Raw genomic sequence first — 27198 nt, 5'->3', positions numbered from 1 at the left:
TTTCTAAAATGCAGAATTTTCATTTCTGGGGAAATGTCAGTGCCAATACACTCGAGACATTTTAAAGGCATCTGATATCAACTTAATCTAAAAACGATGAACAAAGCACTTTGAACGTTGGCAACAGTGTGAAACTACAGATGGGTAAATACTGCTGGCCCAAGTTAATTTGTTTCCAGAATACAAATGATAGTTACGTGCAGAATGTCTGCACTTTGAATGAAAAAGGCACCATCAGTAGTTCGCTCCTGCAACAGTAAAAAATAAAGAAAACATCAGTTAGCCCTTTGGAGCCCCCGAACCCCACGGGTCTGGTTCCCCAACAACATTGCGTCAACATGAACGGTACCACTGTCTTTATACACACTGATTAGACAGATATTTTTCCCATGATGCATTTTGTTTGATTACGCGTGTTGTACAATACTACTTTTGGGAATATGGGAAGCCCTTAACTTGAATTAGTTCAGTAAACTGTCAGTACTTTTAAGGTCTCATCATCTTCATGTTGGTATGTGGATGTTTCCATCCCACCATCATCAAAACAGTTTCAGTACCTTTCACTTTTAAATGCAAAATTTTGTGAAACAAAAATAAATATTTTTTTTATATCTTAGCAGGCATTGTGCTCTTGTCTTTTTAACATAATTTCAACTATGCCACATGGATTTCCAGATCCAGTACCAGAACAAACTCTGTTCTTTTCAGTCACTATGACTGATCAGACCTCTCCACATTTGCTGAGCTCATCAAAACACATATTGACAAAAGATTTGCAAAATAATGTGACCTCTGGTACTGAGAAGAGGTTTAAGTGGCCAAAATAAAGAAAGGATTTTTGTAGGTGTACTGGAGCTTTAAGAATCCAGCATTATTAGCTTTGATGATATTTGAAGCTAAAAAATCTGGGCTCACAATTCTAATATTTTCAATAGTCAGTGCTTATAAATATTTCTTTCCTTGAATTGTTCATATGTGCCAAGACACAGCAACTGTAGCGAGTCTCAAATCCTTCAAACATACCAGAAGTAATCCATAAAATGTAAATAAAAAAATAAAAAATAAACATCTTGCAAAAGATCTGCCAATATTTGACAATAAGCCCGCTGAGTGTTTTCGTTGCTGAGCACATTATTCTGTCGATATTTCTGCAATGATTCTTTTGATAGTGGTGCTTGATAGGATTGGACATTGAATTATATTCCTTAACAGTTCATGATTATCTGACAGAAATAGAAAATGATTAAGACATACAGATGGAAAAAAAACACAGACAAAACAACAACTATCCAGTAACAACTATCCAGTAACTGAAATTCCTTCAAACTTAAAGACATTTACAGAAAAGGTCTGCGAAATCTTGGAAATGTCTGACATGTGTGTTAAGGCAAATATTAGCTTCATTTTCTCATTTTAAGCCATCATTAAGACAACAATTGTAAATGCAGCTACATTGATGCAAATGTCAGAGAGAGAACAGAGAACATTAAAATCTCTCTTTTCTACTTCAGGCTTCGACTAATTATAAGGTGAAATAAAAGTACAGTTGGTGGTTAGTTAGATGTACCTGTCTCAGGACAAATTATTCCAGAAAGTCTCAAATGAATCTGAGAGACCTGCTAGCAGCCTCTATAGGTCCGCCTGGTCCTCGCACCAAAGGGAATCAGAGTGGTTTGAACTGAGTGACCCCGGCTCACAGTGCCATCCTCTGCACGCTGCACACGTGGGGCGAAAAATTACACTGGCCAACCTTTGAAAGGCATCTCTATTGCAATTTAGCTCAATACTTAGACCAAAGCAAAACTATAGTAAATCAATGTGTGATTAACAAGCTTTTTAAACTGCATGGAGCGTAGAAGGTCACGTTTCATAGAGCTTGTCGTCATTTATCGAGAGTGTAAATAACGCATGAGACTTGCAAAACCTGGAACCAGAACACTTGAGAGACTCGGTAATGAAAAGGCAGTTTGTGGTAGGCTACATGTGAGTGGATTTAACACTAAATGTGCACAGGCGCCATCTTGAAACCAGCATTCAGGTACTGGGAGGAGTGGTTTTGTGGCATTCCAACATTCCTTAGAAATGACACGGGATGCTGGCAGAAAGCTACATGGTGAAGTACTTTGCATATAATGCTTTAAACTTCAGTTTGTGATATTTTATGGCCAAAGACATTTTATAAGCATGTGGTCTGACGAAAAATACATTGTTAATGGAGTGGCCTTGTTATTGTCATAATGTGATCTTATTTCTGTGCCAAATGAATCATTCATGTGATTGACGATGTCGACTTTCTGTCAGCAAACAGCAAATAAACAGATTCCTCTGTATGTTAAATATAAAGACTTTAGTAGCATTTGTTTCCCCTAAGATTGATTGTACCATCAATTTAATACTTTAATATTTTTTTGAATATAAATCAACATTTTTTTTCTTAGTTCAGACAAGATAAAGGATAGAATAAAAATGCAATTAGGCAGGAAGGATCACATCTGCTTTGCATTTTACAAAAATGGATTTGGCTTTCACTTTACAGCAGAACAGAATCCAGCGGTAATCATAGTTAAAACCATAATGTTAAAGGGCAATCCTTTATCACGAGTCAATGGTCTCAGCCCACTCTTGAAAAAGAACCTTGCCCCACGATTCCATTTACACACGGAGAAGTAAAGTGAATAGTGTCTCAGCGACTGCAGAACCCAGCTGGACAGTCTTTGGGTCCATTAGGAGTCTTTTTGTCCGGTCGTATTGCACCCTGCTGCGGGTAGAAACCGGTTACTAGGAGAGGCCCTGTGCTTGGTCGTAATCTGTGATCAGGCCTTTGATATGCGATAGTTTCTGATGGAGGTACTCGCATCGCTTCTTCTCTTCCCGATAACCAGGAAACTTCTGAAAAGAAAAGAAGGGGCATGAGTGAGCTTTTGGTAACGCATGTCAGCGTCATGCATTTTTCTATAAACATCATTTATCATCTTTTTGGGAAAGGGTTGTTTTTAAAATACTAAAAAAACAGTAAACAATAAAATATAAAAGAACAAAAATCTACAATCTAAATGATGTGGCAAGCCACAATGCACATTGCATTGATATAGTGAACATAATGTTGATAATTCATAATATTTTATTTTAATTGGTAAATGTTGCGTGATGCCCAGAGTATAGTTCAGTCTAGTGCAGTGTTACATGTGATTAGTTCAAATTTAAACAACTCTTACTTTCTTATACTTTCGGTACTTTTGTAGGATTTGGACCTCCATAAGCTGAAAAAAGATAAGCAGTGTTAGGATGCCATGTATCTGGATCAATTTATTCTTTGGGTGTTTCATCACAAACAAAGCAGTTTAAGGCTCAGGTCCATACAGCACCTTGTACTCCTGTGTTCCCGGGGAGAGTGTGTTGATCTTAGAGCCCAACAGAACAAACATCTCTGTGATAGCCCCAATCCGATCATGAAGAGCTCTGTATTCATCATACTCTGCGCAGAAGTCATCTTTATACTCTTGGCGCTGCTCCAGTGCTGTTATGGCACTGTATCTTCTGGAAAAAAACAAAACATAAAAAGTTGTTTTGAACTTCTTCCACTAGATGGCACTGCAGAACGGTGGAGCCAGAGGCCTGACACGTCACTGATTTACCAGCATGATGTGTTGACCAGATGTACAAACATACGACATACGGTCATGCGTTAGCTTGAGTGTGGCTTTGTGACAGCTTGTTTAGACATGCACTTTACTTAACTCTATGTGAATGTTTTGAAGCTGGTCCTAATCCCTTTGGGACAAGTTGATTTCTTTTCTCTACAACAGCGGTTTAGACTCCTAAACCGAAACTTTTCAGTGACAGATTATATAAACAACAACTTGAGAGGACTCACTCATGATGTGACAATTATTTAAATTTCCTTCCTGAATCATGAATTCCCTTTTGGATTTGTAGCACAGGGCGGAGTGTGTTTAAATCTTACATTAAATAGTCGGGCAGTTCTTCTGCTGAGGTTTGATTGACAGGTGTTTTCTCTCTCTCATGGTCTGTTGTTAGGAAAAAAAACAAAACACACACATTGAAAAAAGAAAATGGTTAGAGCAATCTGCCAATGCCCATCATATCAAGGCTGTCATTTATCACTCTTTCGATAAGAGATGTGATCCAAGGCAAGCAGTGACGTCTGCTGCCTCAGAGTAGGAGGCAATGCTGCCTGCTGTCTCGCTCGACCGTAGGTCACCCAGCTGTTTGACAGTAAATCATCAACAGACTCGAGCAGGGAGTGAGGACTGCTGCTAATCCTAACAACAATCACTGATCTTTCAAATTTAAACCCATGAATTGCTCCCTGCCGGCCTCCAGCAGCAGCAAGTTTTATTTTTGCTTAAGTCAAGAATATAATGTTACAGCCCAACCAAATAATGTAAAACAGACTCATGACAGCACAGTAGGTAACATTAAATGTGACAAAACCTTTCAGACAGTTTTATGGTTTTATGGCCTTTTACCTTTCAGGTTTTCTCTGTTCTGTTTCAGGTCTGGACTTGTCTCAATCCAGTCTGGTTTTAAGCGCTCTCGTTCTTTGTCTTTGTGCTTTTTGGACCTCTTCTTTTTATGTTGGCCGTTGGTAAATTGTTGGTCAGTGCAAATGGACGTGTCAGTGTGTGGGGGAGTGGGGATTGGTGCAGTAGGAGCTGGCGCTATCCTCTCCAGTTTGGGAATAGTAGATGACCCGCTGAGTTTGTGCGGCGAGTACAGACCGTTTGGACTCCCCTGGAGATGATTGCTGGTTTTGTCGAACTCCAGTTTGATCTGTACTCTAGAGATTCCATGACTAGAGGAGCTACGAGCCCCATTGGTGCCATACTCTCCATGAGACGGCGAATGCAGAGGCAAACACTGGTCTAATGGTCTTTGTTTTTTGGGGGTCTGACAGTTGGATGGATCCGAGGGCAATGGTCGTTTCTACGGGGGGAAAAAGGAGAACATCGTGACTGATTAGCTTTTACTTTCAGAATCAGAACCATCTATTTGCCAGGTATATTACACATAAGAGGAATTTGTCTTGGCGGGTGATGCATACATTAGACAAACGACAACAATCAACACAGTGCAAAAGAAACATATTTTGAGGACAAGTTACATGAGATGTGCCAAATATGCTTGTATCATGTGCATGAATAGATAGTTACTTAAAGGAGTAGTTATGACAAATATTTAGAGTTAGATGAGAAGATTGACGCCATAACAGCTGATTAGTTTACCTTAGCATAAATACTTGAAATAGCTAGCCTACTGTTTTACGGAAAAATATATGCCGGACGGACCGGTAACTTCATAGCGTCCACGTTGTTTGCTGACAACAGATCCCCACCAAGAAATGGTGCTTCACATTACTGTACATGCTAAACTGGCTTTGCATGCTCCAGCTATTCATTTATTGTATGAGACACACAAGAGTTGAATCAATCTTCTCATCTCATTCGTGGGAAGAATGTGAATAAGCAAATTTCCCAAATTGTCTGACTATTTATTTAATTACAGTGAGGGCTATGTTTAGTATGAAGCTGCTCAATAAAACGTGACAAGGAAATAGCAGTTTATCATTTTTTCCTGTATTGCAGCTGCAAAAGAGGAAACACACTCTCTATTCTCAGTCATACAAGGACGAAGAAGCAGCAGAATATAATTAATTCAAGGTGAATAATTACCACAGAGAGATTCTTGGCAGGACTGAGATGTGAAGGAGAGTCCCCTGGAGTTTTGAGGAATGAATGGTTGGACTGGGGACTCTTCAACTGGCTACTGTGGAGTGGCTGAAGTTTTCTGTAGAAAGATTTAGAACACAGCACTGTAGTTGGACAGTAACTGCGAGGCTAATGGCCTGTAAAGCTAAACAGAAAAAAGGCTGCAAGTAGGTTATAAAGCTTGCTTTGGCAGATTTATGAGCAAGTGGATGAGCAATTATCATTTATTATGACACAGATTCCAGAGAGAAAACAGCGGTGGCAGCTTTACCACAGTCTAAAACATTTTTGACATTAAAAAGAATGATCCTTTAAATTGTATCAACGCTTTTTGCATAGTTAGCCTCTGTAGTTTGTTTTGTTCTGTGTATCTGGTGATGCAGTCTGCAGGAGGCTAGCACACAGACTAAACACGTCCCGTAAGCGGAACAATAGCAGCAGATTTAACCTCTGTAGGACCAAACCCTCTTCTCTGTTAATCTGCTTCCTACAGCTCCTTCCTCAAACAGATGCTACAAGTCACACCCCAAAAGGGATTCAACCTTTTAACTCATGGTCAGCGTGAGTGGAGGTAGGAACAGTTAAACATTACTGTCAATGAAATGAAGGTATGAGAGTCTAAAAGAGAAGAATCTACTCCTACAAATGAATAAACTCGAGCAAATAAATCTGGAGTTTACACTATTTACAGGGTATCACAGTTTTATCACACTTGGCAAACAAGTTGATGACTACAGTTGTAAGCTTTTTGCACTTAGCAGGGGTGCTGCACAGAGAGGGTTGTGAAATCAGCCAACAAGACTTGAACTTTTTCCAAAACGCTCATGAAGCACATGGCCTACATGTTTACTGGCAGGCAGAGGAAATGTACAAGGGGAGGAAGCTCACCCTAAAAAGCTCCGCCTTGCTGCTCTGAACCTTCCATGATAATGCCATTTGGCAACGTGGTGCAGGGAATATTTGCCTCTGCTTTGATATGTCCATTTGGAGATTCATCAGTGCAGAGAAGTAATGATTTAGAAGTTCCCCTTTCAACATGATCACAGCAGACCTCAACATTAATTAAGTGGCCTTCTCTGTATTAACGCCAGCACTGTCAAAATGCATCCACACCATAGTCCTTTGCCCAAACAGGTCTCTAAAAAAAACTTTTGAGTCGTATTTTGACAAAGATGAAAATTATGAAAAGATGCATACCACTCTCATGTGTGTAGGGTAAATCTAGGTCAACGGTTTGCAGGTGATTAGCTTAGCACAAAGACTGGAAACAGCTAACTTGGCTCTGTCCTAAGGTAACAAAATCCCTTACCAGCACCTCTAAACTTCTGTTAGTATGGATTACAAAAACAAGAAATAATGTGCTTAGAAGTTCTGAATCCCCAGGCAGAGAGCTGTTACCTCCTGTTTCCAATATATATGCTAAGCTAAACTAATTGGCTACTCGCCGTAGCTTTGTATTTAGTGGATACATACAACTCAACCATCTCATCCAACTGAATAGATTTCCAAAACTGTCGAAATATTGCTTAAAATAAGTAATTCCAACTCTCTCAATAAAGCATCATGAAAAACATGTTTGTGTATTGTGGCTAACTCAATACGCACCTGAGCAGCAGTCTATGGATGAGTTGTTTCTCCTCCTCTAGATATCCAGGCCATTCTCTCTGGACGTGTCTGTAGAGCTCATCTTTTAGAGAGTAGCTGTGGTCTTTAGGGTTCAGTTTACCAACCTACAAAACAGACAGTTCCCAATCTAAATAAATCAACAGAAAGAGGACATAGTACAACAGGAAAAGAGGCCAGCTGATGTTGTAAACACACCTCGCTGTGTTATCCTGCCGTAACTCCACTGTATATTTAAATAAAGACCTGTTTGCAACTAAGTGGGTCTTTATTGTTCTGCGGATAACAGGTTAACCCTATCCTTACACAACTTAATCCTGCTGATACAAATCGAGACAAATCAACCCCTTTCAATTCTGAGAGTAGTCGGAGCCCAGCTGGAGACACACCACCCCTCACCAGCAAAACACAATCTTTTCCTCCAAAGATAATTAAAGCACAATCCTAATTACTGCTACCAGCGGCGGCACAGTCTGCACTTGACGACTGCAGTGGGACACTTCAAAATTGTGTACACAGGAAATGTGCCTGAAATAAACTTACAGACATCTACTTTTTATAGCTTATGGTCTGTTCATTAGTAAGATTCAGGGACTAAATTATGTTTTTATGTATTGTTTCAATCCTTGACCTCATATCAATTTATGCTAAAAGCAGTCAATATTTTTTTTTTCTTTACGTCTGAGTATATTTCATCATTAGTCGACTGTGTTGACATAACAATGTGCCAGATGTCTCACCTCATCCAGTACTGAGGTCAGGTCAGCCTTGTCCTTTGGACTGGCTCGCTCCCTCTCCAACCACAGTAGCAGCTCAGGTTTCCTGTAGGGCTTTAAGGCCAGGAGATGAATGATGCGATCCCTCAAGGGCCGGAGTGCAACAGGGCTGGGAACCATGCTCCTCTTATTGCTGGGGGAGTGCTTGTTGCTGTTATCTGAGCCTGATACCAGACCCTGCTTCCTCTGGACCTTCACGCACTTACCTAAGATCAAAACAAATGGACACATAGCAAAGTTTCACCAGGAGATTTGTAGTAGATATGGGCAGGTTTTTTAATCAAAAAGTTATCACGGCAGTAATTCAAAGCTGTTTTGAATGGCTGTATTGTTGCTACAATGCACACAACTAGTGAAGACTAAAGAGATTGTAACTGGTCTGATAACAGGATTCAAATACGTTGACACTATTGACTGTATTGACTGTAATAGCATAGCCAACCTATCATTTCTAATCCAGTCTTCAGGCCAGTTATACAAATCACACCCAGCTTTTAATAATTTGATCTGTTATATCTCTCTATTGTCATGCCATCTTCTTTACATACAAGCAACATATACCGTATGTGCAACACTTTTATGCCAGTTTGAAAAAGTTACATACTACATTAGGCAGTTTTCTGTGTTGGTGTGTTAAGGTAGTGTTGTTGCGACTGGAAAACTGTGAAACGGGGTTGACGGTAAGGTTAGCCTGCTGCTGAGTAAACAGAGGAGTATGGAAACTGAAGCAACTAACACAGAGAGGCCCTTTCTTCCTGTTGCAGTACGAATGCAGTTGGACCCGTGCAGGCAGTGCTTATAGATATCTGCAGACCGTAATCTCATTACAACCTTAAGCCATACTTTGGAGGTCGAAGACTTTCACAGGGACAGCATGGTCGAGGTCTCATACAAGGTTTTAACAGTACAGTTTTACTGTTATAACTTTTCTTTTTCTAAAAGCCATTTTAGATTACATTTTTAGCAATATGCCATGTTTCTTGTAAGATTCAAACAAAGTCACTTTGAATCTACTTTGCAAAATGTAACAGACTTGCAGGAGCTTGTTTCAACATTTACCAGGTCATGAACATTTCATGCAAATATCCTTTGTGCACTGAAACAACCTGTACCGCCACAAGTCAAACAATCTGCACCTCCATCCATTGTTTGATAGTGATACATGAACGCAGCTTGAGAAGTCTTAAGACTCTCAAGGGATTCACTGTAAAAGGATACTTCCCTTGATGACAATGATGTCTCACTACGGGTAACTGACACACTTTAGTGGACAGATTTATGAGCAACTAAATAATAAATATAGCAACTTTTTTTGCAATAGTGTTCTATAAAATGGAAAACATATTTGAAATGTTAAATTAGGAAATAAATAACTTCAAAAAGTATTTTTTGAAAAACTTTTCCATCTTGTCTTTCAGCCACTGTGCATACATTTCAGCTGTCAGGGCCTCCTTTCCTCAGATGCAACTCAACTTAAATCTAAGCTGAATCTAAATTGTGGACATTTTTCTGCGACCTGGAGTTGTGATTTAGTGTATGGACTTTTTCTTCTGATAAGCATAGCATTGCTGTAGCAAAAAGTCAGTCACCACAGAACAACTGTGTGCTCTATACTGCGTACAAAACATACTGTGATCCATCACCCATTTATTTCTCTCTGTGGTGAGTCATGTGCTTGAAAAGAAACGTTCAAGTGAACTGTAACTGCACAACCACCATCTCAAATGTATTTTCTGACATTTGCATTAAGTGCATGCATGGGCCAGATTAAGTTTATTTTGTAAATGCTCCTGACAGACGATTTCAGCAGCTAAGCGTGGCATGTAATGTGTCGGCGCCGGTCCCAACAGCTGGCTCCGACAGCAATTACCCCAAACATCATGTTGTGGCGTTGGTCTACACAGCATGTTATCATGCATAAAATATGATCTACACAAGCAATCAAATCTGCACAGAACCTCTAAATGTCATGAAGCCTAATGGTCAGATCATTTAAAAAATGCCACCATAGTTAAGTTAAATAGCAATGACTCTAAAACCATGACTTCGACAAGGCGATGGCAGTGAATCAAAAACATGAAGTCAAGTAAAATATGGTTGTTAGGCACAGATTATTCCAGGTTAAGCATGGCCTCCTCTTTAGATGATATTTTGAAGTATTTCATCAAATGAAAATTAATTAAATTCCCGACAGTGTAATTACATTTTAGGCAAAACTTCATCAGACTGAGACTTGTTAGCGCATACTTCTGGCAAACTCAATCACATTAATGGTGCTGGCAGGCAAGCTGGCATAGTGCCTGAGCAATCTGGTCAAAATGAAAGGAAAATTACAAGACAGAGACATCCCTCTCGCATGAATAATTGCAGAGCAGAGCTTTGATCAATTATGTGATAACTTCCACACCATATGGCAATTATCAGTAGGATGAAATGTTGAGAAGCAATGGTTTAGAAGCTTTCTGGAAACATGAAAACTCTCCAGTTATCTGTCCTTGATCCCAATGTGCTTGAAGGCTGCTTCGTAAAACGGATGCTGGAAGATACAGTAGAATGTAGAGAGTTAGCAAAAGCTTACTTGGCCCCGGCTTTATTTCAATTGCTGAGCGGCTCCAGATGTCCTTTTCCACCTGAGACATGCGTTCCCGGGTCGTCTGGTAAGAGTCATCTGTGGCACAAACTGTGATCTTGTCCTGAATGCTGCCCTGGCCCTCCAGTTGATCCCTGCCCTCCCTGTGGGAAAGAGAAAGGAGGAGAGAGAGAAAACCTCAGAGAGTCCACGCTTGCAAATTCCCTGGCTCAGCGCAATTAACAAGCCATTTGTCAAACACGAGCATCGGAGATTCTTGCTGTCACTCAATAATTTCTGATGCTGTTTGACACACATATAACAGGTTCTGTGACTGGTGCCTGCTTGTAAATTCTCGTCATGTGTTATAAATCATCTATAATGGCTCAAATCTAATCCTTTGACACTGCAGCCACAGACACTGCCTCTCTGTTCTCAAATATTAGTGCTCACACCTTTGTGGTCAGTTGCGACGTGACAAGCTTTTTGGTGTTATTGTAGTCTTTTTTTTAATATAGCCCGACAGTGGAACTGTCTGTTGATGCACTGAAGAGAGAAGCCACTGTTTCTGTTTGGGGAGGCCCTGCGGCCATACTCTGACACCAAATTTACTTCAAATTACGTTTGTGGTCGACTGTGGAAAGAGTTGTGTGCGCTGCTTACCCCGAGACATACTGGTGAATGCAGTCGAAGCTGGACTGAGGCTTATCTTTGCTGTCACTGGAAAGGTAGAACGAAAAGACTCTGAATCCATCAGGCGATTCAGGTTTTGGCGCTGGGATCTTAACGTACTGTCAGGACAAATAAAGAAAAAAAGAAGAGTAAAATATCTTTACAATAAGAAGTGAAAAGAACAAGTTATGGTCATTATGCTTTCACAGTTGTACAGTGTTCTCTCACACAGCATTTCCCACATTTATTGTTTCCTGGGAACACACATTTAAAAAAATCACAAAACCATCAAGACTCAATTCAGAATAATCATCTATAAATTGTGCGAAAAGCGGATTTGTGCTTAAATTAACGTTCCTGACCATCTTTACTGCCATTAGCGCATAATCCTATATGGTCCATGTTGTACAATATACGTTTGATAAATCTCAACTTTTATTAGAAATGTATACACGTTAAATACTTAATAAATGAGACACAATAAATACAATCAGGCAGCGTTTACAGTCTTTCTCATTCATTTTATTTCCTTTCATCAGTAAAATAAATAGAGCGTAGAAGGCCACACTTATCTAAACAATGCAAACATTCAGGCTGGCTAGAATTTGTACTGCAGATTTAAATGAATGAATAGAAGACTATAGAAGAAATTCTGCTAATTGATTTGGCGACCCTAATAAAGTCTCCTGCTACCCACCTGTTGGTCACGACCCAGTCTTTGGGTTTGACTGAGTGAGCACACGCTCACAAGCTTCAGTGTACTGTATCTGCTCGCATTGCTAATTTGAGTGGTGTGTTATGTAATAAGTTTTATTTTTCCCAGATGTAACCGGAAAAACACTGGATGAAGTAAATCAGCGAAGCAGCTCCTTTTACTGAAACCGATTAGAGCTCACTTGACTCACGGTTTTTTGGTTTTCTTTTAAATTTTTCACTCAATAAATGTGACCTAAATAATCTTCCACTTGAGCCAATCACCGGGGCTACATTGAACCTCCCAGGTCAAGGATAATGACCTGTAGCCAGTCATGAGGGGTGGGGGAGGGGGGTGAGGGGGAGAGGGGTGGGGGCTCTGGCTGTCTGAAAGGCAAAACATAACAATATAACAGGCAGCTTTTTCACTCAGACGTTAACCTCCTCTGTCACAGACTGTCCGCCGCTCCCTAGCAACAAACACGCCAGCAGGGTGAAGTCTATCTCTGCCAGGAACCTCTTACATAAAATGACCCAAAAAACCCACTTCCACTAAAAGGACAGTTCAACATAGACAGTCGTTAACCAACAGGTAACATGTCCTTTATAACAAATTTGGCAGGAGCTCTCTTCTAGACCCCCTGCAGCTGTGTTTCAGATGGAAAATAGGCAGTTTAGTACTTTTGTTGATAGTGTACTGTCCTACAACCAACAGAAACCCCACGATTGTCACCCATTCTTTACCAGCGTGAGGATGTGCCTCATGATGAGTGTTTCTTAATGTGAGACGGCTGCAACAGTTCACACCAAACGGGACCTTATTCAACAGCAGGTCTCAAAAACCATCACAGTCAGAGGACTTCTTTCGTTCAGTCATCAGTCATAAGTGATTGATTATAAACTGGCTGGCCGACAGCACAGTGTCCCCTGGCAGATGTGGCAGGCAGGACTATAGCTGTCACAAATGTCCAGTCATGCAGCAAAGCCATAAGCAGTTTTTTTTTTCTGCAGCACGAAACCAATGAACATCTCCCCGCCTCGACACCCCTCCTCCTCTTCTAAAACCCAAATGCATGCCATTCACCCCACCCCCATCCGCCTCGGGCTCTCCTTCATGTGCACAAGCCCACCCATGTCAACACAAAACGCAAAGCAGCCCACAAGGCCATGAACACTTGAGACACACAGCTGACCATTAATTCTGACCTATATATGTCTGACCGTTCTCATGAAGTGGGAAAGCGGAGTCCTGCGTCGTCTGCTTCGGGTTTTACGCTAATTAAGGACGATCAGCCAAAAAAGCATCAATGTGAGCAGAGACAAGAGGCAAGCCATGTCCTCAGGCCCTATTACTTTAGTAAAGTAGTAGGAGCTTTGGTCACCATTAGAAGCAACAAGTCACTCAAATGGGGTTATTGGCGTAGAGAAGGACACGCAGAAAAACTGCAATTGTGTTTGTTTTGAAATGAGAGTCCTGCTAAACAAAAGCTAGCTTGTGATGAGATGAGAGCGCGCATTTACACATTTAGCATTGCAATAGTGCCACCACGTCCCCTCTTTCAGTCGATGGCAGCAGTATGAGCCCCCTCCAGTCATGCATTAGTTTTGCCCGTCACCCCCGTCCATGCCACCGTGCACACTTCACATTCTAATTCTAATCAATGTCACTCAGGTCAGACTGTTCAGAGGTCGCCCCCGTTTTATTCACAGCTTCCTTCTCAAGCTACATAACCATATGTCATTTAACCCATTAGTTCCCAGTTTCTGACTCCAAAAGAAGAGCCTCTCGGTCTGTCAATCATCAGGTTTACAGCCAAAAACAAAACATGCAACTCTAAACTTGAAACTTCAAGGAATAGTTTTTGGAAAACTCAAACTCAACTCTTGTTGAGATGTATCAATACTTTCATCTCATATAGAATAAATATAATGCTACAGCCAGCCCTCAATTAGCTTACTTTAGCACAAAGACTGGAAACAGGGAAGTGGATAGCCTGCCGATTTACACTATGCAGAAAACAAAATCCAACAACCACCTAAGACTCACTAATTGTCGTAGTTTATTTACAAAGTGTCTCAAATTACTACCTGTCTTCTGGCAGAAGATTGAATGTAAACATACATGGATACATTTGTTGTTAAACTAATTTTGGGAAACTTTGACTGAACATCGGCCAATAAATAATAGTGTTTTAGTCGTAGGAAGAAAAGGATCATTAAATTAAAAAACTAAATCGGTACTGTCAGTTACAAGCTAACAGTTGTCACAAGAGCTAAACCAGTATATTGCCACATTTAAAGTGAGTCCAGATATTTTGGTATTGGTGTAAATGTTGGCCAATAACAAAGTAGACATCTCAGTGCAGAAATGCCCAAAATGCAAAACACCAGTGTGCATTTTGTTAAAGTTTTCATTTGAAGCAGAATAATGTATTTTTTCTTCTTTCAAAAGTTATATTGTTTTGCTTTACTGGTCTGAACCCACTGTATGTGTGTTTTTCATGGAGACCCTCTGCTGACTTGATATTCAGTATCACTTTAGGAAATAACATACTCACGATCAGGTTGCCTGATCAGTCAATGACAACAAGAGGAACCAACTCAACAACTTTTTTGTTGTGCAAACAACACATTTAGAGATTTCAGCGTTGAACAGTAACCACAGAATACACTTAACATCACAGCCACATCATGCAAAGCGGCCAATCATCATCATCCCACTTAGCCTGATGAAATTAACGCTGACTTTTCATTGACACCCCTTGTGCCCATAGGTTTATAATCCTGACTGTTGTCAATCAAGTAGTAAATGTAGATTTAGTTAGAGACACTGAGTCATAGACATCTCCATATGGAGCTCTGCTCTGATCCCCTGAGGCTGTGTGTCCCCGTGTATTGGCGTTTTGTCTTTTTTTAGGCTGAGGAAGCCTCACACTCCCACAGTGCACATGCAGAGGAAGAGGTCAAATATCTAAGTGATGGTTTAGGCTCTATGTTAACAGAGAGAGACTCTTACTATTATCAGTCAGACTTTTTGGAATCACTGTGTACCCTCATCAATGAACACACTAAAATAGAAAGACAGTGAACTTACAATCCTTAATTTAAATACGAGTCATATACGTCCAAACATAAGCTTCAGACTAATAATAACAGTTCACAGAAAAACTTCCAGTGCTTTAAGTTCAAGGACTGGTTAGTCATGTATGTAACAGACAAATTACCCAATCTTTATGCATTTCATTGTGATGAAAAATTGTATTACATATTTAGGTGTATTAATGTGTATTAATGTATTAAATTACCACATCAATACTTGTATGGCACACATATACTGTAGAGGGGGATACTGTTCTGATACTCTGGGGCACAAAAGAAGACTAATCATATTATTAATAAGTGGACTCCTGCTAATGACTAAGAATTAAAGTTATTTTAATTTTTTTGTAAATATGCCATTGTAATTATTTGAATGTATATTTTAATTTCTACTCAAATCTGATGTGTAATTTGAACATGCTATTCCTTCTGTAGGAATTCTTAATTATTATGGAAATGACTATTAAATCAGCGTTATTTGTCCAGCTCTGAACCAGGGAAAGAATTCATTAAATTGCTTATGCCTCATAGTATTCTAATTATGATTGTGTGAATCCTTTAATCTGATGATTAATTAATCTGAGAAAAGCTTAATGGGGTGTTATTGTCATCAGAGTGTACTATTAACATGTGTCAGTTAAAACATTTAAAAAGACACAGAGTAGTGAGAAGCTGTGTGCAGTAGCATCGCCCGTTGTGTGAGTCTAATTTAGCCGTTGGACAGTTACAGTAAAAGCAACCAAATGGCACCAGAACGGCAATCCTTAACACCTCGTCAGTGTAGCCCCCCATGGGGCGTACGGGCTGATACAATAACTGCCTCTGTGGCATCGGCCCAGCCACATCTGCTACTCCAGGCCCTGTGTGTTTGGAGATGTCAAATACTTTCAGGCTGTTGTAAGGTGTGAACTGGACTGGAACAGAAAGTCGTGGAAGGGGCCTCAGCAGATGAACAAGGACAAAGGACACCGTCAGTGATGTGCTTGTAAAACTTCATCTCTAAACTCCCCACGGATGTCTAACCTGCTCATCTTTGATGGGGTTAAACAGAGTTCTTAACCCTGCTATCTGGCGAGGAAGGAAAAGGCTTCGCTAAAGAGATCTAGTGTTTGATCTAGTCCAAACATCTGCAGGGAAAGACAAGAGGATAGTTTCTCTCTCTCTTTCGTTTCTTTGCACTCCAGACGAAAGCAAGAAGGCAAGGTTCCCAGCTTTGGTATTTGGCATGGCAACACTGAGATGGAAGCAGGCGCCTGGATATGTGATTTACTCTGAAGCCTTTGCCTCCTGCCCCTGTCTGTACTGACACTAGTTACCATTGTCTTCTCATCTGAGCCTACTCAGCCATAGCTACTCTGTGAGCTGCCCGTCTTTTGTTCTAGCTTCTTCCCCCACAAAGCTGAGTGCAATGGCCTGTCGGGCCGCCTGGATTATTCATGAACAGCGGGGACGTGTGGCTGTGTGTTGTTGGAGGGTAAAGGGAGGGATTGGGGGTTTGGGTGTTAATGGAGGGAGGGATGGGTGGATGGGTGGCGGTGGTGGTGGCTCCCAGTAGAACCAATGCATGAGGGATGGCCCTAAAAAGTCTTCCTTTAGGAATGTGACAAGCAACTCAGCAGAGAAGAGGGGGATGGATCCTGGCTGGAACAAGTGTATTCGTTCCTCTTTATTTATATGAAGGTTTATATGTTGGTGGAACATTATGATTATGAATCATTTCATGGGCTTCACAAGTTCAGGCATTAACAGTAGAAAACATCCAACTGTCAGCATGTGACACTGTGTTACAGTGTCACATGCAGACAAGTGCAGTGTCTCAGGAAAACATAGGGGTCATATTATATGTGCTAATTTACTGCCCCAGAGCTTTCTACAGTACGATCAACAATTCCACTGTGACTCATTTGTTAAAAACAAAATGTATGACATCTCCTCTTACAGTCTAAAGCATGCTTTCAGTGAGCCTTGGATGGATGTGGTGGTTCCTGTGCTTGAGGATCTGTTCATCGAGGGGGGTTGGTAGAGACAGGAAAGCAAAGAAAGGGGGGTGGGGACTGACGGGAGTTAGTGTGGGGATATGGGGATGGGCAACTGACGAGCATCCCCCAAGGTACTGCCTGTTATGCCAAGCAGAATCAGTCTTTTTCCAAGAGGCTGGGGCTAATCTGTCAACCTCAACAATCACACTCTGTCTCCCCTCCCCCTCCCACAATACACCACCACTCCTAACTGTAGGTGCCTTGCTCTTTAGGGATGGAGGTTTTGAAAGCCTATGTTGATGTGAGGCCACTATTTCCTCTATTCACAATATGTAAAGAAAAACTGCACACACAAAAATAATGAATTCACTCAGACTGTTTTTCTGTAAATGGACTCCCCATCTAAACGTTGCCTAATTTGCATTAGATGCTGCCAGAGAGGACATTTCTGTTACACGCTAGTTATTAGACCTCAAATGCACTAAATCAGTAGTGTTTTTCTCTTGTTGATGAACCTGTTTCACTGCAGCAGTCCCACTAACCCCTTGAGCATTATGCTATACTCCCATTACTGGACCTTTCTCTCCATACAAGCAGGCTGTCTGTAATATTTTAACAATTCACAGTATGTGTCTTGGAAATAATGTCCAAACCTGATAAACTTGCAGGGAAACTTGGAGTAAAGAGGGGGAAATCCAACATGTGTATCGAGATGTGGTGTGCAAAACTGGGTTGCAAAAAGAAAGTCGAATAGTGCACTCGTTGTGCTCAAATACAACATACAGGTGTAAGAAAAGGAAAGAATTTTCATGTTTCAGGTGGTTGGCTTTGAGTTTAATATATTCCCATCGCTAATAAAAAATATAATAAGTTGAATACATTAGAAATGTTCCCTGTTGATATCAAGATGCACCAAGCTTTATGGGGTAAACTTATAACCTTAAAGATCACAATAAGACGTTCCTTTTTGTGCAGTTTGTATTTTTCACCACAAGACAAAAATAAGAAATAAAAATACTATATATGCCTGGTAAAGCAGTCTTTAGGTTAACAAGAGCTCTGCTGTTAGTTTCAAGCTCTTCGGGTTAAGCTTCCTCTCTCCTGCACACAAAAACTTTACCCATGATTACTTGCAATGTTGCCATTGCTTATATCCTGTTGTGCTGCATTTTTTATTCTAAGAATAACATGTTTGTGATCAGACTTTCGCAGACTTCCATCACTGTATAGACCGCTTCCTAATTTTCAATGTTGTTTTCTTTTTACAATACTAGATGACTTATTGGATGTAAAAAATCAACAGCTTTACATGATGAAGTCATTGAAATGGCAACTTACTTGTCTAAAACTATCCAAAATATTGAAAGCTCTTAGCGATTCCTGGTTTGAATTTATTTTGATAGCAAAATTAGACTTGTGTATATGATTTTGCTGAAATTAATTGGGTATTTTCCTATGTGAATATTATATAGCTTTGTACTTTTCTGTGAACACGACAAACGAGAAAACTGACTGTGAAATGTATGTCACAAAATCCGGCAGGGTCTCCACATTTTTTGTAAATGAGAGCACCACACTGCCATCAATTACACACTACATAATTTGCATTATATTTAGTCATTCCTCAGATTTTGGTTCTGATGCCAATACCCTAATAGCCTGTGGGGCGAATGAGCACACAGAACATCGTCTGTTATATTTCCTCGTGAAACAGCATCTCAATTTCCTTTTCCCATTTTATGTCAATGGTAATGTTTTATGGTTGTTCAAATTGAATCTTTTAAGGCTTTGTGGGATAACGAGCCTGTTACTTAACCAATCTAACGGTCACTTTAAAAAAAAAAAAAAGCAGTACGTATTTTATTTTATTCTCGCTGCTATTTACAATTTCCCAGGTTGACGGTTCCTTCTTTTGTTTTTTATTGGTTCCAGATTATCTTGGAATGTAAACAAGCAACACAAGTTACAACAGGAACACTTTTTTCACTGTTTCTAATGTTTAAAAAAAAATATTGATCACATATTTATGTACATTTTGTGCCATTTTTTTCAAATATTGGACAGCACTCATGCAACGATATACTGCTCAACTAAAACCTTGCTACAGTCACTTAAAATCTCTTGTTAGAAGCAAAAGAACACAATAATGACAGGGAAGCTAAGTAAAGAAAATTCCTCTTTAACTAAAGGATCTCGTGAGGCTTGTTCCTAAAATATACTGTATGATCCAGAGATCCAAAGGCCAAATAGCTCTGCATAAACACACTCGGCCTCAGACGAGCGGAGAACACAGAGACTTTTGCCTCGCTTAACACATCTGGATGAATAGAGCGGCGTGTGCCCTTTCAGAAACACGTGGGACAACTCTCCCTCTTACTGCTATGCCACTGGGAGAGAACGGCTCTCAAACCACATTCCTGTTATTGTTATTCTAATTAGCTTCCAGGGAAGGAAAAAAAAAAAGATGTGTGCACACTTGCACACTGCAATAGCTTATTTGCAGTGCGAGCGGGAAGCGAAGCAAAGCGGTGAGGTGGCGGGGGGTAGAGTCGGAGCAGCCGTGTGTGAGATAGGGGGCCCTGATGTCTCCCAAGGATTTAGCCAAGACATGGGGTGAAATGGCAAAATAATCAAGAGGGCCGGCGGGAGGGAGCCCAGGGGAAGCTCAGCCTTCACACACAGTCATCATGAGAATGTCTTTAAAGCACCTCTACACTCCCCTCATCCCAACACCGCTGCCTTCAGGTGACAGCTGTGCACATACATACAGACAAGGCCATAAACAAAAACAATTACTCTGGCAACTGCAATTCAACATTTATGAACTGAGGAGGAAATTAAACTGATTTCACACCCGACACAGCCCAACATAGAGTATGCAAATGTAATGTCCATGTTTACTACGACAGCACTGCACTCATAAACGTTATGTTCAGTAGTACAAAATAAGGACCACACAATGCCACAACGTTGCAGTGTAACAGGTGAGATACAGTGATGAGAAAGTGGAAATGTCAAGAAAAAGCTGTCTATAAAGCACTGTAGCAATGGATAGAACACATTTCCTGATCAATATGCACCCTGCAGCTTGTTTCTGATAAATAACAACGAACACAAGCTTGATTTCTTACTAAACAGATATAGGTCATGCCAACAAGCAGCAGCGTCGACAGCACTGAAAGAAAATAAGCACTGCGATGTGAAATTCCTGGCCACGGTTTGACTATATTCCTTAATCACTGGTGACTATTTCAAAGTTATCCAGAAACCTAATTTCTTTTCAATTTACAGCTTTTACACAATTTATCTACTTTTCTAATTGCTTCATAGTTGCATCACAGACTATGCTTTCTTTTAATTGTCTTTCACTGCTACAGCCATTAGTTATTGATCAAACCCATTCAATTCACTTTCCTCTAAAACTGTCTTTCAGTTCTAAGTATTATTATTTATTATTGATGCCTCATTCAGGCAAGTAAAAAATGGAGGTTAGCTCGATTCAAAAGACAAAATTCTTATATTGTTTCACAGTTGCCTTGAACAAGTTTTCGAGGCATCTGAGAGCCTGTGTCTTTCATCGCATGATTACAAGCTTGGCAGACAACTTACAATAGTAGGGCTAAATGCCGTAGGGTCAGAGAGAAAAGCAGCCGAAAAACCTCAGCGTGCTATTTCTTGATAGGAGCCCTGGGCCCTGATACCGCTGAGCCCTGGAGTGATGCCAGGACAGTGATTTGAAAAATTCCTCTGGTTTTTGTGGCCCTGGAAGTGCCCCTTTACAGGAAATGTCACATGAGCGAGGACAAAGATCAGAGAGAGGCTGAGTCGTGGCTTCTGTGATGGAGCTCTACAGCTGGCAACTGACACAAACCTCTTCATTCGCCACACATGACCTCCTGAAGCTCAGGCTGCTTGTGGGGAAGAGATGAGCTTCAACAAATGAAAACTAGCTAAGTCAACTAGCTGTATACCTCCAACCTGGAGACACACATACTGGTTATCTCCTCCGTCTGTTTTATGCCAGACTGCCATGTTCACCAACAACCTCCCCCCACTAACGGCTTAATCTGGCCTCCCCCACTACCAATGGTTGCAGCTACCTCATTAATGCCCAATCGTCCAGCTCGGGGACTATTGTCAAAGGGGGAGGGAGCTCGTGCTCGAATTCCGCAAAGCAATTTGAATATGTAATGTGCCAAACGAGATATAATCACCAAATCCTATTCAGTGATTAAAGAACACTTAAATTGCACTCACTTAACATTTCTTCACAGAAAGACCCTCATAAACAGGTTAATCTGCTGCTCCTTCTACAGATGTTTCATTACATGTTTACATTATTTGTGTTTTGGACATATTTTGCTTCCTGCCAAGCTAAGAATTCTAACGCTCATGTATCATTCCCGCATTTCCAATATTTCATGTCTGCACGGAGACATGGGGGCTCCCTGGGGTTCGCCAACCCCCCTGTACCTCCTCCCCCTCCCTGAACAAAGCTTCCCCAGTTGCAAGCCTGACCCAGTAACCTGGCTAGCAGCCTGAGGGTGTAGCGTACCCTGTCTTTGGGCTTCCAGGGTCCTTGTGAGCACACAGGGCCGGCATTTCTGTACAGCGCAAAGTCACTTTCTTCAATTCAATGGGCTCTTGCAGGGATTAGAATGACTCCTTTTAGACAGGCATTTTGTGATAAATGTGTAGCAGCATAACAGGCCAGGGAGGGTGTAATAGTGGCCCGGATAATCTGGCCGGACACAGGAATCTTTCTTCTTTACAGACGCTTTACAGGAATGCGCTCTTGCCAAGTATTTTTTTTGTAGATTATGTACTTTGTCTCAGATGTACACATGCAGCCAAGGCTATTCGACACAACAAAGTATAAGTGAGAAAATTAGTGACATCTTTCCATCAGACTTTGGACTTCTGGTGCATTTAAAACAGCCCGACCCTCTGCTTTGATCACTGGATGTTTCTTTTTAGAAAGAAAACATTTCAAGGCAACAACATCCACCAACAGAAATGACAGTCGGTGGATTTTCCCCCTCTTCGTGGATGCATGCGAGCGCTTATCGAACGCTTAAGAAACCAATAAGATGTGCAGAAGAACTGTCACTGGTCCGCTTTACAGAAAATCAGAACTAATTAGAGCATTCAAATTCTCTGGCAATAAGGAGAGCATGAAAAACATCTTACCCCCTGGCTCCCCTTGAAGCAAATCGCTGGCTGACTTGATAGAGATGCCTGAGGAGAGAGAGAGAGAGGGGAAAAAGAAGCTGGTCACTGGTTCAGGAATCATGTTTAATCTTATGGACAGCTCATACGAGTAAAAAATATATCGCCATTGTTCTCGCTCTGCTCAGTGGGTTTGTCTGGATAACAGCAGTCTGGTTTTAATGAGACAAGGCGTGGTAAACTTTCATCATTAGATGCCAAAACGTTGCCATATTTGCCATTTCCCATTAGGCTTTGCCCTGATGAATTGATGTCATATTTCTATATCATCAAGTCTACAGTTCAGGAGTTTCTAGCCCTGATATTCAGAAGAATGTTTGTGTGTGTTTAATCAATCTAAAGTCAACAGACAACTTTGCTTGTGTCAGTCAAACTGACTCAGCGTGTTTGTGTTTCAGCTGATTTACCCCCTAAATGATTAAATAAATGAAAGCTACAACAGATGCACTTTTTTAAAAGCCCTGTGTGCTGTGGATTATAACTGTAGCTATGCTCCAAACATCATATTAATCTTTTACCCTCAACTGATAAATAAATATTAAAATCATAAAATATACCTGCCTTTGAGGCAACATGATACATAGTTAATAGACGGAGACATTTATCTGTGAAGTACAGCTGTGCCCGTGATTGACAGTGCTCTTGATTTATTATTAATGGTTTGGGAAAATGTCTTCTCTATTGAAGAGAATTGTTCTGATTTTCTTCATCATCCCGTAGCTTTAATATTGAATGGAATAATAAATATTAGCAACACAGCCATAGGGCTCATCCCAGGTGGGAAGCTTATTTTCATGATCATTTTAAATATTACAACAATTCATTAATATTTTTGGTGAAACGCTAAAACAATATACCAATGAATTGGTACCACTGTCTAATAAGGCACCTTATACAAATGCCACAATAGCTTTAATAACATCAGTTATAGATTATGTATTAGTAATTAGTATTAATATGAATTTAGTTTTGAGGTTGCCAGGCTATTATAAACACAGTGCAACAGTAAATATATTAACATCTTATCTACAAAAGAGCTATGAGTTATTATCAAAGGATCATCGGCATTTTTAAATGCCTTTCTACAAAATAGAAACGATAAACACTCGCCAAAGGAATAGTTTACAAGCTGACAACATGGATGTTGTTAGTGATGGATGCCATTACTTGAAATGACAAACCCTGTATCTCAAGAGTGTCTCATTAGATAGTGCTACAGGTTAAGGAATCACAGGATCAAGAGAAAATGAATCAGCAACAGTGTTGATTCGTATGGACAGTTTGTGAGACGAAACAAAACTTTAAAAGGGAATAATTTCAGCTTTCTGAAATTGTGAAACGATTAGTCGATGAGCAGAAAGTCTCTGCAACTATATTGACAATCAAATGATCGTTAAAGTCCTTTTTTTTCTCACAAAAGGAGCAACGTTTCACTTGTTCTGATTTGTCAATAAGTAGCATTTGCTAGTTTTCTAAGTCTTACATGAAAGTCAATATAATATATTTGACTTTAGTATAATTAGGATTATGGCATTTTCTGTATTGTCTTTAATTTCATAGACCAAACAAATGGTTCAAATACATGAGAAAAATAATGGCCAGATAAATTGTACGTGCCTGTTAATTTGATATGAAGGCTGTTTGATTTCAAGTATAAGAACAGTTTATGAATAAACCTCATCTAATCACATAAACTCTTTCAGCTTGAGAGGTTCCTGAGGACAAAATCTCAGTGGGAGTCCAGCAGTCTATAACAATATTTTCTGGGGTGGTCTTTCACTTGGAAAAAGTTGTGCAGTAACCTCTCCTGCCTGCCTGCCTCGGCCTGGGGGAAGCTGTCAGGCTGCGTGAGCTCTGGAGTTTACTCTCTTCACAGACCAATGAGCTCCGGAGCTGGGCGGGCTTCCAGGCGTGGAAAGGGCAAAAAACAATAATACACAAGAGCACAGCGACAACTTGTCGAGCCCTGCCGCCGAGCCCAGTGCTGACTACACAGCAGTCTCAAATCCAGGGCTTTATTTTCCTTGTGGCAACACGTATTTGTTTAAAAACAACAACAACTAAAAACTAAAAACAAATGAACGTTTGACTGCAGTCACAATAACTGTGGGACTTCACTGACTTACGGAGCACTGCGCTGGGAAAGACCATTTGGAGAGACTAAATTATCTTGGTCTAATCTAATGGACCGTAAAGCAATAAAACAGTCTCCTGATTCAGAGCAGTCGAATAATTTGCTTGATAGCTTGTTCATTAATTTATTCCCGTGAGCAAAACAGAGCTTAAAACAGCCTTTTTTTTTTAAAACATAAAATGACTGACAATAGTCGCCCATACTCTAAATAATGAGTTTCAGATTGTATGTATGTTTATAAAAGCAGAGAAAACGGCGAGCTTCTAAAGCTCAGGGCATAATCGCAAATCTGTCATATGGGAACTTTAATACCGTTTGGGGTTTTCGGGAGATTACGCTTTGGTAAACAAGTAGACATGCACAATTGAAAATAGCCTCAGCCTCTTCTTTCTCACAACACATATTACTCGGGGCTTACAGGGGAATTTTATGAAATCCTTTCATTCATCAAAGCCCATTGAATTTGCCTGTTATGGTCATAATTAATAAAGCTTAGTCCTCCACTGTATAACAGCCAGCATCATGTATCTGTCACCAACGCTTTTGTCGATGTGATCTGAGCTGCCGGATTGTTTAAACTTCACTTTTTAATCTGACAAAAGGGAAGAACAAACTGCATTTCCAAAATTGGGATTTTACAGTTCACCGAGTTGGGAGGCGATTTAAGAAAATGTAAATATAGCTGAGAAAACACACGCACACGCACACGCAAGCCTCAAAGTTCAACACGATCATTGTGCCTACCTTTAGGTTCTGGTAGCCCTCGAGGGTCCGGATGGCAGTGTCAGTGAGTTTGACGTGATATAGACTTTGATTTGGGGTGTTTTTGTTGATTTGGCCACAGGAGAGCCCATACCGATGCTCCTGTCTCAGCGCTGCCATTTCTACAACTGAAGACTATTGGCGACATACCGCCTGCTACGTCACGGAGGAGACAGGCGGTGGGCGGGGCTCACACACACACACACACACACACACACACACACACACACACACACACACACACACACACACACACACACACACGCGCGCGCGCGCTTTCTCTCTCTTACGCACAAACCGGCTCACACACAAACACACACACGCGCGTACACTTACACGCAAACACGCACACACACACACGCGCGCAGTCACACAAACACGCCCGCACACAAGTAAACGAAACTATTTTACTTTCGCTTCCCGAGACACACTCGTTGGTCATTTGTCTCCAACGTTTCTTTATTCAGAGTATTTATCTCGTCTTTTATCTATTTCTCGTCCAGGTTGCAATCTGAGCAGCGTTTGGTGAATACGCTCCATATGTTTCCCCAGCACACACGAGAGGAAGTATTGAATCACCTGCATGAAAATGTATCAGAGAGAAATCGATGCTACTTTGGAAAACAACATTTCCATTGTTTTGTTTGTGCAACGAAACTTTGTATATGTATGAAATTAAACCAAAACCAATCAAACACTTTATGGATTATTAAAATAGGTCAATGGTGGAGGTAGTGGATGATTCAAAGTATACCAATAATTAAACAACTAAATTAAAGTACTCCATAATATGTAACACAACATTACGGGGTATTTAAAAGACAACTTTAAGTATCAAAAGTGCTTATTAAATCATCTAAATGTATTTTGGCTGCAATTTTTTCATCATTGATTTATCTCTTGATTACTTTTTTAATTGATGAGATCATTAATTGATTATAAGATGTAAAAAAAAACTTCCTCAACTTCCTAGAGTCAAAAGAAACAATGCAATATGTCTTTCTTTCTCTTATTAGTAGTAAACAACCTAAATATTTTGAGTTTTTAATTTATTTTAAAAGACAGCAAATCTTCATATTTGACATTTTTGCTTGAACTATTATGTGTAAGCAGCCTTTTAATGTTTTAGATGAGTATTCATACAATGTATAATCATTTTCTGTAGGGGAGGAGAAGTCAAAAACAGTTTAATGAAAGTACCAAAGTATGGTAAAAGTATCCGCTTTACTTGCGGATTATTTTTCTGTGTCAGGAAAATTGAAAGACAAATATGGATTTGGGATTAATTTAATCCCTGATGGACAACATGCTGTGGCTGTGGATTAAAGAGTAGCCTCACAGTCAGCAATGCAGTGTTCATTTACAATATGGCAGGGGAGATGTTTTCTGCCTCAATTAGTCTACTGCTTCTGCAGTGACATGACAGACAAATACTTGGCATGTGTCAAGTTTTGTTATTTTTGTAATTTCCTTTGGTAAAATGTGCAGTGAGGTATAATTTTGCAGTGGTGCTCAACAACTGTGTAACACTTTCTGTGTTATTAATATGCTTAAAATGACACATATATAATACCTACTAATGCCTTAATAACATTCTTGTGACACTTCAATCAACGTCACAATCCCATTTCACCCTGTGAATAAATGAATGTTTTTAGTTAACACATCTGGCTTTGGGGCCAGAAGACTTTAGATTTCAGATTAATGTATTTGCTTAACTATATGGGATACAACTCATTAGAAATTCCAAGCATAAATCTCCCTTTTTCTAAATCTGTCATTTATTCCTGGATAGGTCAAACGTCTTCATAATTTAACTTATGACATAACTTCATAATTTAGTTTCTTGACAAACCTGACAAAAGCAATCAGTTTGACAACCATCATGATTTAAAACAAAGAAATGTTTTCAGTTTTCAAGAATAATTTTCAA

The 27198-nt window shown here is 40.1% G+C and overlaps 1 protein-coding gene across 1 annotated transcript; it reads right to left on the bottom strand.

The window, feature by feature from the left end:
- Window positions 1–1501: 1501 nt before the first annotated feature.
- Window positions 1502–25385, bottom strand: LOC137804191 (novel protein similar to elongation factor RNA polymerase II (ell)). The gene is made up of 12 exons (XM_068603276.1): window positions 25248–25385; window positions 22331–22378; window positions 11361–11488; window positions 10707–10861; window positions 8093–8334; window positions 7335–7459; window positions 5694–5808; window positions 4491–4947; window positions 3965–4028; window positions 3366–3537; window positions 3216–3260; window positions 1502–2889 (listed from the first exon to the last, which is right to left on the bottom strand). Exons 1-12 carry the CDS (start codon window positions 25383–25385, stop codon window positions 2779–2781), a joined length of 1800 nt encoding a protein of 599 aa, XP_068459377.1. The 3' UTR covers window positions 1502–2778.
- Window positions 25386–27198: the final 1813 nt, after the last annotated feature.

This window comes from Clinocottus analis, unplaced genomic scaffold (assembly GCF_023055335.1).
Source record: "Clinocottus analis isolate CAN_PGR_092001 unplaced genomic scaffold, fCliAna1.0.p SCAF_6, whole genome shotgun sequence".
Lineage (NCBI taxonomy): Eukaryota > Metazoa > Chordata > Actinopteri > Perciformes > Cottidae > Clinocottus > Clinocottus analis.
Note: the sequence above shows the minus strand (reverse complement) of the source record. Positions and strands in the feature narration are given on the sequence as shown.

Bases quoted from the DNA above. Each gene is read 5' to 3' on its own strand.
- LOC137804191 (XM_068603276.1), bottom strand. From the start codon at position 25,385: ATGGCAGCGCTGAGACAGGAGCATCGGTATGGGCTCTCCTGTGGCCAA. The intron at 7,460-8,092 runs GTGAGACATCTG...TCTGTTTTGTAG, and splicing joins TGACCTCAGTACTGGATGAG to GTTGGTAAACTGAACCCTAA. The intron at 3,538-3,964 runs GTAAGATTTAAA...GTTTTTTTCCAG, and splicing joins GAACTGCCCGACTATTTAAT to AAGATACAGTGCCATAACAG.